Raw genomic sequence first — 17,573 nt, forward strand, 5'->3', positions numbered from 1 at the left:
TGGCAAGGAAGTGCTTGCAGAAAACCACTTCTAGCAGATATAACCTCATCTTGTGCAAACCACTCTCACTTTGAACTTCAGAATTTAATGTTTCAACCTCTTTCTAATTATGTAGGTGCCAATTATTGGCCTTATATTAAGCTTGCCTTTTTCCATGAGTTTCTTTTCAAGAAAAAAAGTATGTATGAGAAATACTAGACAAGTTTTATCCCTGGGTTATTTCTGCCATGGGACCATATGCAAAAGAGGCAGAGCTAATAGCTACTGGATCTCAGTGAAGTGAGGATGCTGCTTTGGCACTTCACCCTTTCTTCACCCAAAGTTTCACTGAGCAAAGATATATCTTAATACATTCACTTTTGAAATTATATCAGTCATGTCAAAGTGTGACGAGAATAATCAAGTTGAGTTTTCTTAATGTTTAATCATATGATGCCAAGAGAATTATGACAATCTATTAAAACTGAGGATGTGGGCAGGGCAGGAGAGGAGAGCTACCATGGCTTGCTCATTTGTTGTATTTTCCCTTCTGAATCTGCTCATACTTTCGCCAGCACATAGTTTCGCAATGACTCTTTTTTTTTTCCCTAATGTTTCTCCACTTTGAGTGCCACCCAGATATAGCTGCTGCAGATGATTACTAGGGCTGTGGAAACACTGGTTGCTGGGTGGAGTTTCCTGCGCAGGCTATAAAAGCTTTGAGAGCCCTCTGCTCTTCTACTCCTGACTGTGCAGCCTGCAAGGCAGTTTGTGAGGAAGAAGGTAGGATTTTGTAGTTCATTATTGCTCTCTGTAGACCCGGCACACTTTAGGAATTGTATGCTGAATTTATTAAGTGACCTGATGCAAACTTTCTGTGGGTTGGACTTGCTGTCAGGGAAAAAGATGGGTGTGGGCAGGAGAAATTCTTTCCATTCTGGAACATTTTACACAAGGGCTTGGACAATTGTTGCTTTTATTTAATGCAATTAAATAAAGGGAATAAAAAAAGGTTGAAACTTCAAAACCAAACTTATTTGGAGTTTCATATGCTTTCTCTTTGCCTTTTTAGTAGGCTGATGTAGAAATCTGCATTAAAACTGGAGTTCCTAGAAAACTACTATGCTGTGTATGTAAAGTTAAAAAATAGAAACAGCTGTTGTTACTTCAACAACAGTTTGCTGCATTATAACTGTAGATTCATTGTTCATGAAAGTGATGAGAATAAAATCTCTTAAAAATCAGATCAGAAATAAAATTTTGAAATCAAACCAATCTTTTAGAAACATAAGAGCAAAATTCTACTTTTCTGACTAAGAACTTGGCAAAGCCATGTAGAAGCTGTATCATCTGGGATTCTTTCTGCTAAATCTTTCCATAAAATTTTACAAGGATGGGATTGTTTTTTCTTTCTGATGTTTCCATATACAGCAGACTTTCCACTGCAAAGTAAATTACTCTGTTAGATCTTCTGCCTGTTTTTCTGACTGGATGTCATGACTGTAATGTACATCAAGATCCTGGTATTGAGCCTTTGAAAGTAACCAGGCATCTGACATGCTTCATTATATGGTTAAATAAGCATAAATAAATGCTGTCATTTGAAACAGACTGTAGTGTAAAAATCTAGTTTTTGTCTTTAAGTATTTTTAATAAGGTATTATCTCAAAACCTTAAAATTTTTTGATTGGCCCTGTTCGAGGGTGCATCTTCAGGAGATTAAGAACCAGACAGAAAGCAATATTGTGGTGATTTTTGTGAAACAACAGTTAGGACTTTCAGTCTGGATATCTGTCTGATTTTTCAATCCTATTGTGATGTTATCATTCCAATTAGGAATCAGTTGCTTCAGTCTTTTTCAAGTAAATTTGGACTGAATGTATCCTCCTGGATCTAGATATTCTTTGCATGATTTCTTTGATTTTTAGAGTGGCAAGACAAAGTATTGGGCAAGACCTTGTCTCCATGAGGAGGCGGGCTGTCTTCCTAGATTCCAGTCTTTTTCCTTATCAGCTGTAGTTTCTTCCAAAGCAGAAGAGTTTTATATGTAACTTGGTTTCTTACCTTGATAAGCTGATTCAAGCAGATTAAGGTCTTAAGCTTCTTCGTAGGATCATTGACTACTTTGACTTATATTAAAATTGCAGTATTTCTTTAGCAGATAGAAATAGATGGATCAACATGCCAGTGTCTTTAATTCAAAAGAAAAGAAATACTTTTAAAAGCTTGTAAGGCACAGACTTTTTTTCTTATTGTGCAATTTAAATCAGAAAAGATGTGAAGTTTTAGAGGCTTAATAAACCAAATTTAGTGTAGTCTTGAAGCCTTCTGCTCCAGCCAGCCCCAAAGGCTGCAAAACCTTTAAAGCTTGGTGTCAAGGGTGTGTGTGGGCATATGTAGAAGAAAGGGATGTGTTAGCAGTGCTTCTTGAAGCCAGCTCTCCCTGAAAAGGGTTACATAATCAGGCAAAATACACCTCTTCTCAGATCTGGTGCTGGCAGACTGAGTCTTGTTTCATGGTCTGGAATGGTTCTCTGCTCTGTGAATCAGTTAGTCAGCAGACATACCACGACATGTCAGTGTTGATGACTCAGTGTACCCAGTATGGAGACTTTTAAGTGTTTCCATCCCACTGCATTTGGCCTGCATTTAGTGTGTGCTGTTATGAAGTGCAGCAGAATTTCGGGTACCATATTGCTTCATCTGCCCTTATTACCTTCTGTCAGTAGAAGGGTGCAGGAGCCACTCTGACAGCTTGAGAAAAGTGCAGGTTGCAATTGTGATGTGAGCATGCTTTTTTGATATTGAATAAATAGCAGGTAATAAAAGTTGGTCCTTAAATCTGACTGAATATTCTATCCATTATTTACCCCGTGGAGACCAACTCTAAATAACATACAAACACAAATTTTAAATTTGTTTCAGCTTTTCTGGCAGAGCTAAATTCCTACTTGAGGGAAGGAAACAAAAGAAGGAGTTTTTTGGGGAAGATGGGATATGGCTGGCTCTTACATTGGAGAGAGCTGCGGACAGGGTGTGTGAGGAATTCGTCACTTTATTGACTGCTGAATGCAGGGGCAAGCTTTACAGTTTTGCTGTGAGGGAAAGAAAGAGCTGGACTGCAGCTACACTCCCTGGTCCTAAACTTGTATCAACCCAAAAGACTGGTCCCTGCCCTTCCTGCAGGAGAGAGGGCATGTGCTAGCAGCATAACTAACGTAACTTTTTACAGTTGTGCATATGATGTGTACTCTATGACTGCAAATAGAACTTTGTCTCTTAACACCATTTTCAAAATCAGTCTGATTTACTCAGCAACACCATCTCCAGTTATTGCTTAAATGTATACTTTAAAGCCAAGTCTTTCCTAGAGCTTGCTGAAGAAGAGTGTTTTATAAAAATAATCTAGTTTTAATTACTTCAGAATTACTTTAGTTGATAAACCATTGATTTCTTCCTATTTCCTCACTATTTCAGTGAGCAAACAGAATATTCCTCACACCAACAGCAGAAGTTGTTACAAAGCAACCTATTCATTATTTTTGAGTACTTAATGTTACATCACCTCTCATTTTTTCCTTTTCTGTGACTTTTGGGAAAGCTGTGTGAACTTTTTTTTTTAGTAGTAATAAGCAAAACTTACTTTTCTTTGCTCTTCTTAAATTGGTAATACTTTATTATTATTATTAAGTAGAAATTGTAGAAAATATATAAGAAAAAGCAATGTATATAAAACTATCCAGATTTACTCATCTTCCTTAGAAAACATCTAGTCAAACAAATTACTTGAAAGTATATTTAACAAGAGAATATATTTTTTCCTAACATAATACACAAGAACTCCAGCCTCAGTAAATTATGAGACAAGAACCCTTGTTTACCAGTGTATTTCAAAATGATCAAACCAAATGGGCATAGATTATAGACTAACTAATGAGAAAGACAGACTAATTGATTTCTAGTAACTTCCTTTTGTAAATAAGTGCTAATGCTAATATAATGCTATAAGCAAATAGTATTACTGCTTATACTGTTATTATCTAAAACTTCTGAAAGTAGCTAAGGGTGTAGGGGTGAGCAAGCAGCTGTGGAGCATCACACCACTCATGAAACATCAAAGTTACCTGCCTCCAATAGAGCAGGCCAGTTACCATGTGAGACATTAACCATGACAGGTCATAGTGCAGAGAAGTGATTTTCAGGGTGGAAAATCTTGAGTTGCACTGGTACTGAAAACGATGAAAAATGGTTTATAACTTGATGCATCTCTTCCCAGAAACTCTGTCAACATGGCTATGGTATCAGAATTTCTGAAGCAGGCATGGTTCATAGACAATCAGGAGCAGGAATGTATAGTAAGTATTATCACCTTTTGAGAGCCCCATGCTTATTTTCCGGTACTCTTACAAGTAATTTAAAGGCATTTAAACATCTTTTATAGATGCAAATGGAGGAAAAACAATGGCAAAACTCTAGCAGATTAGAGCTGGAACCCAATTTTATTCAGTGTATAATCTAATGTAACCATATAACCTAGGAAATTTGCTAGAAGATGAAAAACTGCTCCTATTTGCCCTTATCAGTCTAGTTATCAATCCCTAGGCAGAACTAGTTAGTGTGGTTAAACTGTAATTCCCAGTGGCCAGTCACTGATTCACTCAGATCAGCTTCTTTACTGTAGTAATCTCATGCTGAGTTGTGTGATTGTGTATGAACATGTTCAGGTAATGTATGTGAAAAAACCAGGGATTTTTGGCTGAGGTAATAGGAAGCCATGAGTTGGAACCCAGGAATGTAAAGGAGGAAGTAAAGTCACTGGTATATATCCTAGCTTTCATATCACATTTCATGCTTATGGGGGAGTGAGCCACAGCACATAATAAAAAGCCTCAGACAATGAGTACTGTTAAACATTAGAAGGGAGGGGTATGGTTGTGAGGAGTGAAGAGTTACTGTGCTAGGATGAGATGGAGAATCTTTGTGGTAATGAGGTGAAGATACTGAAATGAAAGCAAAGGTAAAGCAGTGCACTGTGAAATCACACAAATTCCCTAAAAAACTTACATTTTGGAAACAAAATTATATAGGGGAAATTTGAGTAAACAAAAGTTTTCTCCTCTAGGTCCCTGTAGATTTTGCAATTTTGACTCCACAACACTTTGTGCACAAACCTTTGGCTCCACTATCCTATGCCCCTTTCATTCCCAGTGTCCTGAGACATTCTTGGCTACCGTGGTTACAGAGAGTTTTGTATTGCTGGTAGTTAAGTTTGGCATGGAAAGAAGTATACAAAGGTTAGCCTTCAAGGTTGAGAAACAGGCAATGAGACACTCCCATTCCTTTTTGTTGACTTAGCACACAAGACACAATCTCTTGAAAAGTAGGCAAGAGACTGATTTAAGTATGCAGTCTGTCTGCTCTCTTATAACTCCTAGTAACACAACTGTGTAGGGAGATGAGCATTTAATTATCAGATAATAGAATTATATAAACTTCACTACAAATACAATTGTTGTGTGTAAAACAAGTATTCATAAAATCTTGCCCTTTCTCTTGGGATATTTTATTTTAATGGCAAAGGATTAAAAAAATTTAAATCCTGTTTTTTGTAACAAGAGAGTCATCTCGCTAAACTACTGGTATCTTCTAATAAGGAATCTCACAGTATATCGCAACAATGAGAATTTTCTATAAATCTTTAATCCAAAAATCTTGGAGCATTTTATAGTTCTGTGGGAGTAGTAGATCAGAATCAGTTATTTAGTGCTGTTGAGTGCTGTATGAGTTATTTAGTGCTATTAGGTCCTACCTGTAACTTCATGTGTCATGTTGCTGGCACAGGGCAAGCCAAATGATCTGTTGTACAGTTCCCAGAAATCTTCAGACATTGACTAGGGAGTGACTGTCTACGAGCAGATTCACCAAAATCAGCTAGTGGATAATCCTTTGGGAAGACTGTGGCTTATGTCTAAAGTTTCAAAGAAGCTGGTTGAGAGGTCTCCACTGCCTTGTAGGGTTAGGCTTAAACACTTCCCCAAGACCTTGAATGCAAGAAGTGTTTGAAAGTCTAGATCTGAATCAGCTGAGGGCACCCTTAATGTGATACACAGTCAGTTTGCAAAAGATAAGCAAAGAAATTAGAACTTTACTGGAAGTGCCTGTAGGATTTAATTGTGGGTTTAGAGCACCCAAAATTTGAGCAGAATTTCCTAATTCTGACAGTTAATTATTTTCTTATGCAATCCGATTTACACCAAGAAATAGTTGTTCAGGTTAAGAAATAGGTGTTCAGGTACCTAAACCAATTTATTAAGTACTTTTTTGTTTAATATGAGAGCTGTGAAAGGAACAGATCCAATGCATATCCATTATTGAACCCATTCAATTACCCGTAACTTGAAAACTGTATGTTAAAAGGCAATCCCAAATGCATAGTTTCTTTGGGCACTCAAAACTGCTTCAGAATATTCTTCAGTATAAGCAATTCTTTTTCCTTGTTAAATTTTATGTTTTATTTTCCCTCTGCAGAAGAGTGCAAAGGGTATCCATGGAGTACAGTCATACCCAAATTTTGATCCATCGGCTGATGTTGTTGCTTTGGACAGAGCTATTACTGTAAAGGGTAAGAGGAGTAAATATTTAACTTATTACATTGGGACTCTCCCTTAGAAAATTTTGAGCACAGTATTGAATAAAATAACAGAGCAAGAGGCAGTGGAAAGCTGGAGAGGTGCCTCTACTTTTAAAAGCTTGGCAATACACTAAATTGTGCCACTTGGTGAAGAATCTCAACTCTACGATAGCCTGATGTTGTATTACAGTTTCAGACCTTAATGCTATATTAAAGTTCTTGAATATGTTGAAGAAAGAGTTGTAAAAATTTAATTTCTGGGGCAGGAAATAATGTTGCACCATACTATACTAATAGTTTTTGGCGTGATTTCCATAAAATTCCTGCAAGAGGCATTGATCACGCTGATAATATTGTTTGCTGCTGTTGTATTTCTTTCTTTTAATGAAATTCTCATTTGCCACTTTGTACTTCAAAAGGTTTTTTGTCTTACTGAGATTAAAGGAGTATGCCATCTAGTTTGTTTTTTAGTGTGGATTTCTGTTTGTTTGGGGTTTCTTAGGGTTTTTTCAGTTTAGTGGAACATCTACACTCAGAACAGTTTAAGACTCTTTGTATGAAATTTCTGTGTCCTAAATGGATCTATTTATTTGGTTTATTAGCTACATCATTAATCTTGTGAGTCTGTAGATGATTACAGCTTTTCCTTTGGTTAAATTTGAGTTTGTAAAGAAATCAAAATATGACATAAAGCGGATAATAATTTTTAAATAATTAACTGGCTAAGTGATGTATATATTTTGAATATATTGGAATTTTGTTTGGTGATTCATAGGTGTGGATGAGGCCACCATCATTGATATCTTGACTAAGAGAACAAATGCTCAGCGTCAGCAGATCAAAGCTGCCTATCAGCAAGCTAAAGGAAAGGTAAAGAATATTCAAACCAAGCATAATTTTCAACCAGAAGATCAAATTTTCTCCTGGCTCAAATGGTATCTATGAGTAAAGATAGAATACTGAATAGGATAGGAGAGTTGTAGGACCATAACACTGTTCTCCAAATATATCAACAATGGTATAGGGAGGGGCTTCAGTGTTTTTAGAACATTTTTTTGATGGGTGGAAGAATAGATCAATTTTAAATTTTTTTTCACCCTACTTAATTAAATTTAGGTCAAGTTAGAATATAGCCTTTATCTTCAGAACTTGTGGTTTTCTTTAGGGTGATATTACATATGTTACTACACATGTTGACTTCAAACTTCATGCAATAAACAATGAATTCAAATGTCACACAAATAAGCAACTCAGTCATAATTGTAAGAGTAATATGGCATTATCTTCTCTTGGAGAATGAGCAGCTTATTTTGAGTCTTCTTCTGATGCTGTAGATATTTCAATATATCTGAACTGCAGTGTGTGAAAGCACTCCAGAATACCTACTGAAAAACCCTGCCTAACACTTTAATTAACATAAAGTGTCAAACGTGACAAATTTGAAACCTGAAGCAGGGCTTCATAATTCTTTCTATTATAGATATAGGAATGATGTAGGCTAAGACTGATCAGAAGTCAGACTAATTTTTGGACTGCAGCTGAACAGCAGGTGTACCTTTACCGTTCATTAACTTGGTGTGTTTCTTATTCTTCCTGAAACAGAGTCTAGAAGAGGCTTTGAAAAAAGCTCTGAAAGGCCATCTAGAAGATGTTGTTGTGGCTTTGCTCAAAACTCCAGCTCAATTTGATGCTGAAGAATTAAGAGCTTCTATGAAGGTAAGGCAAAATCTTCTGAGATAAACTTTCCTAGAGAGCACCTCTACTTATTAAGGCCTGTGAATAACACTGGACATAGATTTCAAGGCTTGTATATTATCTTTATTTTAGCTTCATTTTGTCAATTAAATCTTTGTTGGTAACTCAGTTTATGAGGACAAGTATCAGTAGTCCCTGCTGAATTTTAGAGTTTGAGGAGATTGTTTTGTGAGACTGAACTCTTTCTGCCTTCTGAAGACTGCTTGCTAATGGGAGCTATAGCCTTTACATTCATTCATGTTTGCATAGGAGAAAGAAAAAAGGGAAGGAGGTAATTTTTCTTCATATATTTTACATTCTTTAATGTTCACTGTTTGATCTCTTTAGCACTTCCTTTGGGCACCAATATATTGAATGTGATAAAAATTTAATTCCAAAGTAGCTGAAATTACATTATATGGAAGCACAATATTTTTAATTTTTGTTTCTCATTCGATGTGGTGCCTTCAAAGCCAAAAATTTTCATCTTATTTCCGTTATGAATTTTAAGTTTTTTTTATTGAATAACATCTCTAAAACTTCAATTGCTTTTATCAGGGACTTGGAACTGATGAAGATACCTTAATTGAAATTCTGGCCTCAAGAACCAACCAAGAGATCAGAGAAGCCAACAGATACTACAAGGAAGGTAATTCAGAGCAAGAAAGAAGTTATACCATTGTATAACCCTGTAGCAGACACACTAGAGTCACACTCTCACTTCTTAGTATGAGGAGCTGAGAACAATACAGGAGGCAAATGAAGGTTCACAAGATTTGACAGGATTGCTGGGGAGGGGGGTCATGGTGACTTTTACTGACCTACGAAGATCCCAACAGTGAAGGAGAAGATACATCACCACTGTTGGAATTGTGGGTGTCTCATGGAATGAGTGACACATTTAGATGTTTTCTTGGATGCATGCAAAGCCAAGCTGCTCTTCTTCCCCTGTAACTAAACCTTGGCTAACATTTTAAGATAAAAGCATAGGCTTGGGAAAACAAACCCACCTTTCTGAGTTAGCAACACAGACATGATAGCAGTAGGAGCAACCAGTGAACTATAGGGGGAAAATACTTGAAGAAATTACTACAATGTAATGTGGCATCTCTATTATATGTAGAGTTTACTGTGTTGTCTAATTAAATCCTGTGTTCTGAGATGATGAGGTAACTTTTACCAAGACATTACTTCTTAGATTAAAAACTTGATTTTTTGGAAGAGTTTGTGTTTGACTTCAATACTGATAAGAATAGACAGAAGTGAGAATGAAAAAGAAAAAGGCTCAGAAAAACCTGAGACAATGCTACCCACAAGACTTTAGAGAAGGACATTTTTAGGTTTAATGTCGAATTTCACAGCACATCTCAGGATTTAAAGGATATGTTATAAATAAACTCCTTTACTAGAAACCAAATGAGACAAAGTAAGAAAATCACATTTCTAGTGGGCATATTTAAGAGGGAAATTAGGAAAATACCGAAAAAGATCATAGAGTGGTTTGATAGAATCTTTAAAAGTTCTGTAGTCAACTTGCTGATAACTTCAAACAAACTATTTGATTGCAGTGCTGAAGAGAGATCTGACACAAGACATCATCTCTGACACTTCTGGAGACTTTCAAAAGGCTTTGGTTGCTCTAGCCAAGGTATGCTATGTTTAAGCATTTTGAGTGAAAATATCTATAATCAAAAAGCAACGTTCTCAAGACTATTTTAGAGAGATGTGCAATAAATAAAGATTTATGCAATATTTATTTCTTTGCATTGATTTTTTTTTACTTTCATATCCTAGACCATTAAAAACTGTTCCTAAACTGTTCCTAAAGAGATTTTATGTCAAACACCTTTTAAAAAACTTTATTTTAAAACAATATTTCCTTTTTATCAGTGATACTTTTAAGACCTTTTTGTGCTCTCTTTAAGTGCTAGAAAAACTAACAGGCATAATGTCATGTCAATTGACTAGAAAAAGAAGAAATGTTTAAAATTAGAGAAATGAACATTTTTTTCCTGTTAATGTATGTTTCTAGTAGTTAGATAATGGGACAAAGGCATGGAGTTAACAAGTGGACAAAGTGTTCTGTAAATTTACATTCAAAAGTAGATCAGTTCCAACACTGGACCTTCCCAATAAAAATATCCTTCTAAAATTAATAAATATTTGATTTTTGAATATATGTATATGAACCTTGTACTTGCATTCAGGATGATATTTCGATGCATCCATATGCATGGTTTGGATTTCCAGTTTTAACTTTCAAATCAGCTTGAAAGGAGTCTATTAAATGATCATCAGGGAGCTGCTCACAGGTTTGAAGCCTGTAGTTTCATGTCAAGAAAGAAATACTTCCTGTGGATTTTTAGGTAGGAACTAATAAATAAGTTGCTGATGACTGTAGAAATATGTTCTCTGATTACAAATACAACAGTTTTATTCACAGGATGATTGAGATAACTGCACCTATTTCCAGTTATGTATTGGTTTATGTATGAGAGTAGTGCTGCAGAACTCTCAAATGTTGAGCTTTAGTGAACTGAATGATTGTGAGAACCAGTGAAATTTTGTTTATTTCTTTATGTAGGCTGATCGATGTGAAAATCCTCATGTGAATGATGAACTTGCTGACAATGATGCCAGGGTAAGAACGTACTTGGTACTTTGTAGAACTTCTTCTTCTGACTTCCTTGAGATTCCACTGGCTATCAGAATCCTTTGCATTGCAGACCTAACAGAGATTCCAATGTCATACAGCAGTAATTTCTGAGGAGATAGTATTTTACAAAGTTCATGTAAGTTAATTATATGAAGCAAATTAGATCTTCACTCTAATATCTAGCTTCAGAATCATTTCTGCAAGATCTTATGTAGTTCATGAAAAGCATGCAGACCATTTCAAGTACAAGTCAACAAGCAGAGAAATCAGACCCAGTCTTGCTTCTGTTTATAAAACAGTTATTGAATTAAGGGACAAGGGTGTGCTCATCTATGTGCAGAATTTGTTTTCATACACTGACCAGTGTGAACTCTGCAGTATGTTAGATATAGACATTGCTTTTTAGTGACAAACTTTTCAAGACTATTGGTAAACCTTACAGTCAATAATTCTAAATTAAACATTTAATCTTTTTCTTATTTCTTCCAACATTAGTGGAAGTATCTTTACTAAAACCTTGATAAAACTTAGCTGTCTGATAAAACTTAGAATTCTTGATAAAACTTAGTACTGATGAGCTTTCATCTATAAAATGTTACATCACAGTTATAATTTCAGTTTAGATGACTTCAAATTGATTTATTAAAAAAACCCAGCCAAGAAAAGGCCATTGAGAAATGCTGCTCAAATTCCTGTTACATAAGGAGTTTCGTTCTATCATCAGTCCTAGATATAATAGTGAATTAATACCTATTCTAAATTCAAAAGTTCAATATTGTTTATCTTGATGCAGAGTGTTAAATCTTCATGCTGTGTGGAGGCTTTTTACAATTACTCTTAGACAGATTTGAGGAGGTGAGGAAAATGGAGAAGACTGATTTGGTTTTTACTTTCCTGGAAGTTAAAGTCACTTTTGGAAAGACGAGGAAGTACTTAGTACATAGGTTTCTCCTGCATATTGCACCAGTTAGTTGCAGAAATAATTTAGTCAGTCTTAAGAAATCCTACCAGTCCTGAGCTTTCATGCAGAAATGCTATCATGATAAATGAAAAATAACTTCATTTACGAATGTAGTATACCCTGGAAAGCTAGGTGATGATCTTAAAATGTCTGAAAATATGTTTTCTAGCTGCATAGTGTTTGCTAGGTATTATCACAAGATAAATGAAGTTTGAAGTATTATTTGACAGAGCTGGAGTTAGTCTGAGGTAGGGTAGAGTTTTAATCTGCATTGTGTCAAGGGATAGTGTTCATTACTAACAAGTAATGGCCCTCAAAATACAGTATTCCTTTTTGAGTTTTACTATTCCTCTACTGACCTTGCCACCTTTTTTTCTTTATGACAGGCCTTGTATGAAGCAGGAGAGAAAAGGAAAGGAACAGATACTGGTGTGTTTATAACTGTTCTTGCTACAAGAAGCTACCCACATCTTCGAAGGGGTAAGTTGAACAAAGCTTCTTGCTTCTCAGGGGTGATTTTTGAACATTGCCTGGTCATGAATTCAGAGAAGATACAGATTATCAAGACATGACTCTAATTGGACGCATGCTTGCTGACTACGGGTGTGGTTGGCAGCCTGGCTGTTCTTTCCATAGTAGAGATGAGCAATGTAATTCAGGCTCTTAACAGAACTGAAGTCTCAGCTGAGTTCTGATCACAATGCCAAGCAATAAGAGCTCCCCAAAATGGTCTTGCTTCTTAGCCAGTTTGCCCTAGACAGGGGGCTATCACAATGCCATAGGCTCTGGTGTAGTCTGTTGGCCACCTCTACCCCAGCTGATGGGAAATGAACCTTTCCATTCCACCAAAGTCCCATTCCGTATGCTGACTCCATCAGTCTATGCAATAAAACTGCTCTTTACACTGTGCTGTCTGAAGAAAGTGAGAAAGATGACCCACAAACAGTCCTCTGCTGCTTGCAGAGAGTTCCTGTTCTGCAGCAGAGACAGTGCAGGGAGAATACTGTTTTTTTCCCCATTATTTAGTCTTTCAGAAGTACACCAAATACAGCAAGCATGACATGAACAAGGTACTGGACTTGGAGCTGAAAGGTGATATTGAGAATTGCCTCACTGCCCTTGGTAAGTGGTTCTGCAGATTGAAACCTACTGTTCGTTCTGACTAAACTTAAACTTTTCTTTCTGCCATAATTGCTCTGATCAGAAACTGTTCTGTACTTACCTGCTTCATTGAGAAGCTTGCTAAATAATACCTGGGAAAGTCTAATCTAATCATAGTGACTTAATTGACACTTAAAATCAGTTGAAGCTGATGAATGAGTAGAAATATCTCTCCTGATAATTGGCAAGGTCTTTTAAGGAGAACTGATTAATTGCTAAAATAGGAAGACCTTTAAAAGAAATCAATATACCAAAAAAAGCTATCAGAACAGGTATAGCTTGTATGAAAAATCTAGTACTTTTAAACCTGTCTTCAACCAAAACCACTCTTCTCCAAGTTTCATGTTGCAAGCATACTTATAATAATGATTATTAAAAGCATAAAAAAATTCCTTCCAAGGTTTTGTTCAGAAAATATTCATATGAAGTTACTGTTGTTCATGAGCAATAAGCTAAAGAAGGGACTCCCTCTTACCACTGGATCAGGGATGTCATTGGGATCCAGGCACCTATCTGTTCTTAGCTTTTATATCACAGTCAAACATACTTTGGATAAAAGAATCATTTCATCAGATCCCTCTTAATATCAAAATTGAACTATAACTTTGTTTGCAAAATATCAGATTATAACCTCCAGCTCTGCTATAGAAGGCTTAAATGTGCTCCATTTTTTCTTCTTGGGAACTGCAACATCTTCCTTAATTTTGTGGCAGTAAACTAGGGAGAAATATGTAGTTTTTATAGTAATTATTCTCCCCTGACTGAATTGCTTTCTGAATAAACAGAGGAAAGGATCTTCTTGTCCTCATACATTATGAAGAAAGGTAACAAAGAATTACATAAATAGGGTATGCAGGTAGGAAAAATGAAAGAGTTTTGAAAGTGTTTTATTGGTAGACTTTTATTACATGTAGAGCAGAAGTGACCTTGTCTCACTGCTTCATTACAGTAAAGTGTGCCACAAGCAAGCCAGCTTTCTTTGCGGAAAAACTCCATTTGGCAATGAAGGTAATCTAAATGAAGATCTCCTATTTGTAAACATAAGGTGCTTTATAAGCTGAAAGATAAAAAGTTAGCTAGAGGTCTCTAGGCCCTTTGTGTGATAGAAAAGGACTGCAGAGGGAAATTCAAAGTGTTTCTCTCACTCCTATTTCATCCTTTGAAACCTGAGACTTTTTGTTGGAGGAGTTGTCTGTTTGCTACAGTGGGTTCAGGGGGACATCTGTTCAGCCACACCCATACTGTTACAGTGACAGGAAACAGAATGGAACCCTTCGTATGAAAGTAAAAAGGGAAAAGGAGAGCAATTCTAGATCTTGGCAGGTACCTTGTGGAAGCCTGATCTATAACAAGACATCCATGATCCTTCTGGCAGATTTGGAACCCTTGTTAGTGAGGCAGCTGGAGAATATGAAAAACCTAGTATGTAGGTATTGCCATAACTGAGACTTGGTTAGGAGCAGTATGTGAAAAATTGAATGAAACATTGTGAAAATGCAGATCATTGCACTATTAAAAAAGTAATGAAAAAAGGCAGTAAAATTTTGGCTGTCTCTAGTGTCTAGTAAGCACAGTGAGGGAGATGTCTGTTTTTAGGAAAGAGCTAAAAGAAATGTTTAAAAATATTAAAAAAACCCACCCCAAACCAACAGTGTAGCGGCAGACTATCAGAAGTGAATTGTGTTCATAGGGAATATTAAGGCTCATGAGACTTTCCTTTAAGAGACATACTGAAGGGAAAGGAAAAGGGTATGTTCATTTATAAAGAGGTCTGATGGATGAACATACAGACCTTGATTAAAGGTATTTCAGTGATGAAAGTAGCGTAGTTATTTTCCCTCTTCTTTCTTCCCCTTTTTACTTTGTTTAATAGGGTTCTGGGACCCGGCACAAAGACCTCATCAGAATCATGGTTTCACGCCATGAAGTGGATATGAATGAGATCAAAGGCTATTACAAGAGTCTGTATGGCATCTCTCTCCGCCAAGCCATTATGGTAAGTTTTCTTCAACGTGACACATGAAACACAAAACCACCAGATAGTTTTTGAAGTCCAGTAAAGATCTGCTAACTTTTCTGCTCCTCAGTCACTGGTTCATCCTGTGTAGCTCATTGTAGATGAGTACCTTATGTTTCCAATGGCTCACAGGCTGGGAGAGCTAATTTCTTTTCCAAGTTAAAGTTTTTGTCAAAAGAGCTATAGAAATAGTAGTGATACATGTCTCAAGATATCATTTTACAGTAGAATCCAAGAGCTGAATGGAGAGTAAAATATCCCCAAATTCTTGTACTTCAGCAGTTCCTTGGCAGGAGAGTGGAGGTGATTGCCATGACAGCTCTAAGGGGTGTCTTTCACAACTGGATATTGGCTTTTAACATTTGGAGTACTCCAGCAAATGAATTTTAAATTTTATTAACATTTATTTGGCCTGTATTTCCTATTACCTAAGTAAATGAGTTTAACTAACAGAAATATTTTCTTAAAAGACACTGACCACCCAATGTACTTTCCAGAAAATTCAAGTGATGAGGGACCAGAAGAAAGCTAAACTGGCAAAGTATCTTTGTGGAGAGTAGTAGACATTACTGAAGATGTCTTGATTGAAGTAGAAACATTCTCCCTGCATGTATGAAAATGTCTTTTGGATTTTTATTGATGACTGCTACTTTTTCAGTTAGGTGCCAAAGGTCACTTTTAATCTTCCCTTAAGCATGTGTGTGACCTGTAATTTGGTATGTAATTACACCACTTCATCATGTACCAAAGTGGTGTTTGCATCCAAATGCCTTGAGCCGTAGCTTGGCTACACTAAACAATTAATTTATGTCTAAAAATTAGATTCAAATTAGAGAAAATAAGAAATGCATGCAATAATTACACTACATACCTAATGCATATTATCTATTTTAACCAAGCTCAATAAGCAATCCAATGGTGAGTAGAGTATCACTGTGCTTTGTTTGAGATGCTCCTAAACACAATGCATATGCACAAAGTGTTGTAATATTAATGAGCATTGGACACTGCTGATCAAGAAAGAAAGTTTCACTTTATTTAGAGTAAAAGCTTAAGCTTCTGGGTAGATAAAAATCTTACGTGCTTCTCTTAGGCCACTAGACCTCCCAACACTTTTACTTGCCTTGTCTACCTATGCTGCATTCTGGAAATACATGTTTATTTCTAGATCACACAAATAACTTCAATGAGGGTGCTTGGTTCCAGTTCAGTCTGTGGCTAACTATCTTATCAAGTGATTAATTTATATAGATGGAGCACTGATATTTGATCAATGTATATTGCATGTTAATTGAAATTAATTTTACTTCAGACTATTACTCTAACAATTACTGGGTTTTCATGCTTAAATTTACAGGATGAACTCAAAGGGGATTACGAAACCATCCTGGTGGCTTTATGTGGAAGTGATAACTAAGTTTTACATTCCTGAAGTGCACTCAAGCCCAGTTGCTGAAAATCTTCATATTTGCATATCTATGTAAAACACAGGCTTTACACGCAGAGGTTTCTGTGGAATGGCACTTACTACGTATGTATTATGTTTAAAACCTGTAACCCAGAATGTATTTTCTCAATATCCTTGCTCTGAACAACATCAATATTTCTGGTTGCCATTATTCATCCAAAGTGAAAGAATGCCCTCCAAGTTTCTATTCAGATGATTAATTATGAAAATGGTTAAGTTTTCATCTATGCTAAGCATATAAACTTTTAAAAATAAAATTCAGCCATGTGTAACTTCGTATATCCTTTGTTGCTATTCTGCATTTAATCTTAAGTTGTGTGAGGGAAAAAACAGTAAATAGCTTTGTCAAAAAATACTGTAGGAACATCAAGTGTAGCTCTGATCTGCATAAGATTTCTCTTTGACAGAGTGCAAGAGGGTTTCAGCAGGAACATGTCCTTTGTGAGAGCCCAGCCTAAATACTCAACTTCAAAATGGGAATAAGGGAGCACTTAGAATTTTTATTTAGAGCAAAGGAGAAGATAAAGTTAAACATGTTTTTAATATGAAAACAGTTGTTATCTGATTACAGGGGCTTTGCAGGACCATGCAACAGAGGAAATGTTTACTGTGCATTGCTGTATTCAAAGCACTTCTAATTTTAAGGCATTTCACTCTTTTTAAAACTATTGTATGTATGCATCTTAGATACAGGGAAGAGTAATTGCATTTTGATTGTATTCTATTTTTGTCTACTTCTAAAATGCAAACGCTGATTGTTTTGAAGAGGAAGGATTGGTTTGTGTAGTGCTGTATCCAGGAGAAGCCACAGTTTTACTGCAAACCAGCTCAATCCCCCTAGGCATTTACTTCTGTCTGAGAAACACAAGTTTCTAGTAGTTAGGGAACTACTTCCTTAAACATTTAAAAAAACAGAAGTTTGGTTTTGTTTTTTTTTAATTCCACTTATATGGCTCTTTCATATGG

The 17,573-nt window shown here is 36.1% G+C and overlaps 1 protein-coding gene across 1 annotated transcript; it reads left to right on the forward strand.

Moving 5' to 3' along the window:
• Positions 1-616: 616 nt before the first annotated feature.
• Positions 617-16,886, forward strand: ANXA1 (annexin A1). The gene is made up of 13 exons (XM_014886303.2): positions 617-762; positions 4,256-4,334; positions 6,508-6,601; positions 7,386-7,480; positions 8,213-8,326; positions 8,903-8,993; positions 9,913-9,992; positions 10,929-10,985; positions 12,348-12,441; positions 12,988-13,083; positions 14,072-14,130; positions 14,996-15,118; positions 16,497-16,886. Exons 2-13 carry the CDS (start codon positions 4,269-4,271, stop codon positions 16,554-16,556), a joined length of 1,029 nt encoding a protein of 342 aa, XP_014741789.1. The 5' UTR covers positions 617-762; positions 4,256-4,268; the 3' UTR covers positions 16,557-16,886.
• Positions 16,887-17,573: the final 687 nt, after the last annotated feature.

This window comes from Sturnus vulgaris, chromosome Z (genome assembly GCF_052056855.1).
Source record: "Sturnus vulgaris isolate bStuVul1 chromosome Z, bStuVul1.hap1, whole genome shotgun sequence".
In the NCBI taxonomy this organism is placed as follows: domain Eukaryota; kingdom Metazoa; phylum Chordata; class Aves; order Passeriformes; family Sturnidae; genus Sturnus; species Sturnus vulgaris.

Excerpts from the sequence above, each read along its gene's own strand:
- ANXA1 (XM_014886303.2), top strand. The coding sequence starts at position 4,269 with ATGGCTATGGTATCAGAATTTCTGAAGCAGGCATGGTTCATAGACAAT. Across the intron at positions 9,993-10,928 it reads CTTTGGTTGCTCTAGCCAAG|GCTGATCGATGTGAAAATCC; the intron begins GTATGCTATGTT and ends TTCTTTATGTAG. Across the intron at positions 10,986-12,347 it reads TTGCTGACAATGATGCCAGG|GCCTTGTATGAAGCAGGAGA; the intron begins GTAAGAACGTAC and ends TCTTTATGACAG.